Source organism: Carlito syrichta, unplaced genomic scaffold (assembly GCF_000164805.1).
Source record: "Carlito syrichta isolate Samal-C Ts95f unplaced genomic scaffold, Tarsius_syrichta-2.0.1 Scaffold302567, whole genome shotgun sequence".
In the NCBI taxonomy this organism is placed as follows: Eukaryota; Metazoa; Chordata; class Mammalia; order Primates; family Tarsiidae; genus Carlito; species Carlito syrichta.
In genome coordinates this window covers 100,067-107,318 of record NW_007246663.1, presented here as the reverse complement: position 1 = coordinate 107,318, position 7,252 = coordinate 100,067, and the positions used below count along the sequence as shown (strand labels likewise).

The 7,252-nt window shown below is 37.8% G+C and overlaps 1 protein-coding gene across 1 annotated transcript in view; it reads right to left on the bottom strand.

Annotated features, from left to right (window-relative positions):
* LOC103259228 (rho GTPase-activating protein 32-like) overlaps positions 1-7,252 on the bottom strand; it is a gene marked incomplete at its 5' end in the record, with an annotated part of 94,939 nt that overhangs the window by 10,387 nt on the left and 77,300 nt on the right. The window contains 1 exon segment of the mRNA XM_008056887.2: positions 841-990. Within this exon segment, the coding sequence (XP_008055078.2) occupies positions 841-990 (150 nt within the window).

Here is a 7,252-nt window from a genome sequence, read left to right as displayed (position 1 = left end):
CGACAGAGTGAGACTCCAACTAAAAAAAAAAAAAAAAATCGAAGAAATATGTCTTTTTTTTCCTTGTCTCCTATCTATCACTACCCTCCATTAATCTAGTCACTAAATTCTTGATTTAGAAACTGATTTATAGACAAAGGAATATACTTTTTTTTGTTTTTGAGTTGGAGTCTCACTCTGTCGCCCAGGCTGGAGTGCGGTGGCATACTCCTGGCCACCCCAGTGTCGACCTGCTGGGCTCTGGCAACCCTTCCACTTCAGCCTTCCAAGTAGTAGGAAATATAGGCGTGTACTACCACACCCATCTAATTTTTTGATTTATTGCAGAGACGAGGTCTTGCCAAGTTGCCTGGGCTGGTCTTGAACCCGTGGGCTCAGGCAATCAACTCACCTCGGCCACCCAAAGTGCTGGGATTACAGGCTGAGCCATCTAGCCCAGTCAGAATATAAATTTTTGTACAAAAGTTAGGAGACTGGTTTTGGTAAGTCTCATAACTATGACTGTTTTTTCACAGGAAGAAATAAATATATCAGGACAAAATGTGAATGGGAAAACTGACTGAAGAAGCAATCTGCACATATAAAACAAATGATGCAAAATAACACTGTTGTTTTACCTTCTGTGTCAATGTCCTACTCTCACCAAACAGATAATGAGTATCTCTGATGCCAAAGTGGATCCTTAGTTCTACCTAGAAATAAGTACTGAGAAAGCACAATGTGTCTGCTGAACTGAAATGAAACAGATATAATTGTCTAATCTATTCCATGATTGGTTATGGAAAACCAATATAGGGAGGTCAGAAACAGAAAGTATGAGCTTGTAATTTTTATGTTTACCTTCAAAACCAGAATTCAAAAGGTGCTCGCCCAAGTCACAACCAAATACTCTCTCTTTCAAGATTCCCCGTTGCTTCAGCTTCTGTTTTGTTGGACGAGACTTCATGAATGTTCGTAAGAAAGTAATGAGCTTTCCGTGCTTTTTAGAAACTAAAAAATAATAAAGAGAAAATACTTTAGTTGTGGCATGAAGTCACATGTTACTTTGTGTGACAAGAAGCAGATAATTCAACAGGCTGACTGCAAAATAATCTATTATGAATACACTTTATAATCTGTAGAAAAAATTCAACAGAAGTTTAGATGGCAGTTGTTACACATAGCATCATAATTTTGCCCTTTCTTTTCACCACCTTACTTGAAGAAATTGCAAGTAAATTTAAGTGTCATAACTCATGACCTTTTAATCAAACTTGGTAAATCAGCTGCCTTCACAATGCATACTTAATGGTGCTACAGGATTACAGAGGTAACTGAGTTCTTTGTAATAAGCAAGACTTAAAATAGTGTAAATGTGGCTTGCATTTCTGGTGAATTTCTAAAATATTTTACTTGATACTTAAGAAATTTTCATTGCATTTATAATTTGGTGAATATAGCTGAAAAAAAGAAACTCTTCTTAATTTTGCAAGGAGGACAGTCCCATGATGATACAGAGCACACTTGACAACTTAATGACTATATAATACACACAAGCATCAGATCATCTACTAATATTCATCTTCAGCATACTCAATACATTATCTTAAATCTTTTGTAGATCAAGGCAAGAGATAAGCAAATTACTATTTGAAAAAAGATTTCCACTGACTGATACGTTGGAAAAAATTAAAGTAAGTAAATCCCTAGCAAAATGACTTTTGCTGAGATGTGCAGCCTATAGGGAAAAATTACTCTAAAAGTCAACATACAACAAGTATCATAAGCGCAGTGATTAGTTGCAGGATATAAGTCATGTGGCCTCAATTCTCCTACTCAGTTTGCAGATGATTGCTGGGAGTCTTACAGAATCCTACTACATATTCTTGATTAAATCCAAACTTGAAAACTCTTGAATAGATGAGGCCTCCAGAGGGAACTCTGTGTGCCTTTAGTAACTTGTGGCCTAGACAGACCATTGGATGAGTTACTCCAGATCAGATTAGACACATGACACACACTTCAGTTTATGGGTAACACTATTTGTAGCCATAAGCATCTTTTCTATAGACTGCTCTAGGGAGATCAACCATCCTGGTTTTGTCGATGACTGAGAGGTTTCCTGAGACATGGGACTTGTCATGCTGAAATCGGGAAAAGTCCTAGGAAAACTGCAACAAAGCAGTCATCCTAGACTACACACACATTAAATGGAACATTTATTCTTTTTTATAGCAATGGTTTAAAATTACCTAGAATCAGCCGGGCTCGGTGGCTCAGCCTGTAATTCCACACCTTTGGGAGGCTGAGGAGAGTGGATTGCCTGAGCCCGCGGGTTCGAGACCTGCTTGGGCAGCGAGACCTCATCTCTACAATAAATCAAAAAATCAGCCGGGTGCGGTAGTACGCGCCTGTAATTCCGGCTACTCGAAAGGCTGAGGTAGAAGGATCACTGGAGCCCAGCAGGTCGAGGCTGCAGTGGCCGGGAGCAGCCACTGCACTCCAGTCTGGGCGAAGGAGTGAGACTCCAACTCAAAAAAAAAAAAAAAAAATTACCTAGAATCATCAGTAAAATGTTGATGCTATCTCTAATAAGCTCAATGCTAGGTAAATTACAACCTCTCTTGTATCTGAGATTCTTTGCCATAAAATTATATGACATACTTATTATCTACTAATGAGGTATCTATAGTATACTTGGTTAACTTCAGAAGCCTATCCCATATATTGTGCTATATATATTATATAAAATATAATATACTAAAAGTTATGGGCCGGTGTGAGTTTTATTTTCCCCTAGTTGCTAGCAATTGTGTGTTATGAATCTTTGTTAAAGAGTGGCCATCAAACCATTTCTGTTCATTTTCAAACATTTTCTATATAAACTTTAAAATAATTTTGACAAGGTTCCCAAGAAACTACAAACAAGTTTGATTTGCAATAATTTGATAAGAAGAATTTTAATTTCTGTAATATTCAATATTTCCACCTGGAAACAAGGTATGTCATCTCAGTAAAGTTTTCTAATCTTCTCCATAAAACGACATATTCCACATATTTCTTGCGAGGGATATTGCCAGGTACTTTTCTTTGTTGTTGTTGTTGTTTTCTTCAATTATGCCCTTAACTTGTAATTACTTGTATTACTTGGAAATCAATTTCTTTATGTATAGCTCAAATCTGATTCTTTATTAAACTCTCAACAATTCTAAGAGGATTTTAGTTGGTTCTTTTGGGTTTCATTGATATATAAGTGTGTCAAAGCAAACATGGTAATTCTAGTCTTTTTCTGATAGGAATAATTTCTGATTTCTGTTTCAGATTTACTATTTGGTCAGAACTTCTAAGATATGTTAATAGTAGGCACTCATATTTTGATGCTGAATTTGATGGAAATATCTGCTGAATTTGCAACTGCATATGATATATATTAGAAAGTATTATTTTAGTCACATATTTCTGAGAATGTTTTAATGAAAAGAGAGGTGAATTTTAACTATTATTCATTTAGTAACAAATATGAAAGTGCTCCTTGTATCTCAGGAACTCTTTTTTGAGTTCTGAAGTAACAAAGGGAAACAAGAAAAACAGACACAGTTCTTGCTACTGCAGAGCTTATTGAGAGTACAGAGGCAAGGAACAATTAAATAGTAATACTGATATAGTCAGCATTTATTTTATACTTATTAATAGTATATGCAAGTAACTACACAAGTGTTTACATTTATTAACCACTCATTTCTCACAAACCATCTAAGGAAAATACTATTATTATCCCCATTTTTAGATGAAGAAACTGAGGTATAGAGTGCTAAGTTAATGTGACCAGGGTCACATGACCATGACGATGCTTCAATATCAGATCATTTGGCGAAAAGCCTGAGCTGTTAGCCACTATATGATACTGCCGAAATGAAGACAATAAAGTTACATCAGACTGTTTTAAGTGGCTAAAAAGGAAATAAATAGAATGAAATAATAGTGACTTGAAAGAAAAGAAACTGGCCGGGTTTGGTGGCTCAGCACTTTGGGAGGCCGAGGCGAGTGGATTGCCTAAGCCTGTGAGTTTGAGACCAGCCTGGGCAACTTGGTGAGACCTCGTCTCTACAATAAATCAAAACAAAAATTAACTGGGTATGGTAGTGTGTGACTGTAGTTCCGGCTACTTGGAAGGCTGAAGCGGAAGGATAGCCAGAACACAGCAGATCGACGCTGGGGTGGCTGTGAGCGGGCCACTGCACTCCAGCCTGGGCGACGGAGTAAGACTCCAACTCAAAAAAAAAGAAAAAAAAAAAGAAAGAAAGAAAAGAAACTAAATTAAATAGGGAGGCAAGAAACACTCTGAGAAAGTCAAACTGGAAGCCATGAGTATAGCATGCCTGGGGATGGTGTGAAATGAAGTTGAAAAGGCATGCAAAGGCAGGGATCACAGGTCATAATAGTTTGAGTTTTATGCAATTAGACCACACTTAACAGTTTAAATAATTTAAAATAGATACTTTAAAAATAAACCCAATATATGTGCTAGAAACCTGAAAGTATATTAATTTGAGATTGGCTGAACAAACCATGACACATCTAAACAAGGGGTTACCGATTAAGTTTTGCTTTTTAAAATTTTTAATTTTTTGTTTGTTTGTTTGTTTGTTTTGAGTTGGAGTCTCACTCTGTCACCCAGACTGGAGTGCAGTGGCCGCTCCCGGCCACCACAGCCTCGACCTGCTGGGCTCCGGCGATCCTTCCGCCTCAGCCTTCCAAGTAGCCAGAACTACAGGCCGCACTAACACGCCCGGCTAATTTTTGATGTATTGTAGAGAAGAGGTCTCGCCAAGTTGCCCAGGCGGGTCTCGAACCCGCGGTTTCAGGAATCCACTCACCTCAGCCTCCCAAAGCGCGGGATTACAGGCTGAGCCACCAAGCCCGGCCTGAGCCATGTTTAAATGCCTTTGCTGAGTTACTTCCTGATTCTTTGTGCTTCCTTTTTGCGGGGTTTTTACTTTGGCGGACTACATGTTCAAACTTTTGGCAGAATCCAATCAGAATAGCAATCCTGTAAGCCAATCAGCAAACAGGACATGTAAATGAGATAATTCTGTAAAGCCAATCAACATGTAACATGTAGGTGTCCTACGGCAAAGTGTGTAACTCCTGCAAGTATTCCTCCAATAAGGAACCAGGAGAGGGACAGATGTGCATTTTAGTAATAAAGGTGCTGATTCTTCCTGCTTTGGTGGGCCTGCCCACCAGACACCCAATCTTATAAGACTGCCATTAAAGTATCGCTTCTGCTGCACTCCATATTTCTGTGTCCATCCTTTGGTTTTGGACAGGTGAGTTTGTTTCTCACACATGGCTGCCCACTCTCACCCCTCTTGTTCAACATAGTGTTGGAAGTCCTAGCTAGCGCAAAAATGACAAGAGAAGGATTTCAGGGATATTCAAATAGGAAGAGAGAAAGTTAAGCTGTCCCTCTTTGTGGACAATATAGTTCTATACCTGGAAAATGCAAGGGAATCTGTAAAAAATTTCCGTGCACCAATAAATGACTTTGGCAAAGTCTCAAGGTATAAAATAATGTGCAAAATACAGTCACATTTTTATATACCAACAACAAACAGGCAGACAGTCAAATAAAAAGTACAACCTCATTCACAATAGCCACACACAAAAAAATGAAATACCTTGGCATCTTTCTAATCGGAGAAGTGAAAGACCTTTACAATAAAAAAAACCCATAAAACAATGCTCAAAGAAATCAAAGAAGACACAAACAAATGGAAAAATATTCCATGCTCATGGATTGAAAAAAAATCAACATTGTTAAGATGTCCATCCTACCCAAGACAATCTACAGATTCAATGCAACACCCATTAAATTACCAAAATCATTCTTCTCAGCCCTGGAAACGACAATACAGAAATTCTTATGGAAACATAAATCACCACGAATAGTCAAAAGAATCCTTAGCAAAAGAAACAAAGTAGGAGGTATCACACTCCCACTCTTTAAACTTTATTATAAGGCTACAATAATCAAAACAGCCTGGTATTGGTACAAGAACCGGCATATAGACCAATGGAACAGGACAGAGATTCCAGAAGCAAAATCTCTATTTCTTAACCAACTCATCTTCAACAAAGTCTCCACCAACAACCACTGGGGAGAGGAGAATCTATTCAGTAAATGGTGCTGAGAAAACTGGCTGACTACATGCAGAAGAATGAAATAGGACTCCTACCTATTACCATACACAAAAATCAACTCTAAATGGATCAAACACCTAAACACAAAACCTCAAACGATAAGAATCTTAGAAAATGCAAATGACACCATCATGGAAATTGGAGTAGGAAACCAACTCCTAATGAAAACCCCAGATGCCCATGCCATAAGAGATAAGATAGAAAAGTAGGACCTTATCAAACTGAAAAGCGTGAGCAAAACAAAAGAAAACATCAAGAGAGTGGGGAACAGCTCACCAAATGAGAAAAAATATTTGCCAACTCTGCATCTCACAAGGCCTAACATCCAGGATCTACAATGAACTCAAATGTGCCTAAAGGAAAAAACCAAACAGCCCCATTAAAAAATGGGCAAAAGACATGAATAGACACTTCTCAAAAGAAGATATATGAGCAGCCAACAGACACATGAAAAAATGTTCAGCTTCACTAATCATCAGAGAAATGCAAACCAAAACCACACTGAGATATCATCTAATGGTCATCGTTAATAAAATAAAAAACAAAACAAAACAAAAAACAGATGCTGGCAAGGATAAGGAGAAAAAGGAATGCTTTTACATTGTTGGTGGGAGTGCAAACTATTTCAACCTCTATGGAAAACAGTATGGTAATTTCTAAAAGAACTAGAAATTGACCTTCCATATGTCCTAGCAATCCTCCCCTGGGAATTTACCCACAAGAACATAAATCATTCTATAAAAAAGATACCTGTGCACGCATTGTTTATTGCAATACTATTCAAAATAGTAAAAACATGGAACCAACCATGGTGCCAATCAAAACCGGATTAAAAAAATGTGGTACATACATACAATGGAGTATTACACAGCCATAAAGAAGGATAGAATTATGGACTTCGCAGTAACTTGGATGGATTTGGAGTCTATCATACTCAGGGATTTATCACAGAAATAAAGAACTGAGTACATGTTTTCACTCATACGTGGACCCTGAACACCTATCATAAAATTACAAAAAAGGAATTAGTGGTAGTGAGACACTGCCAGGAGAAGGGGAAGGTCCACAT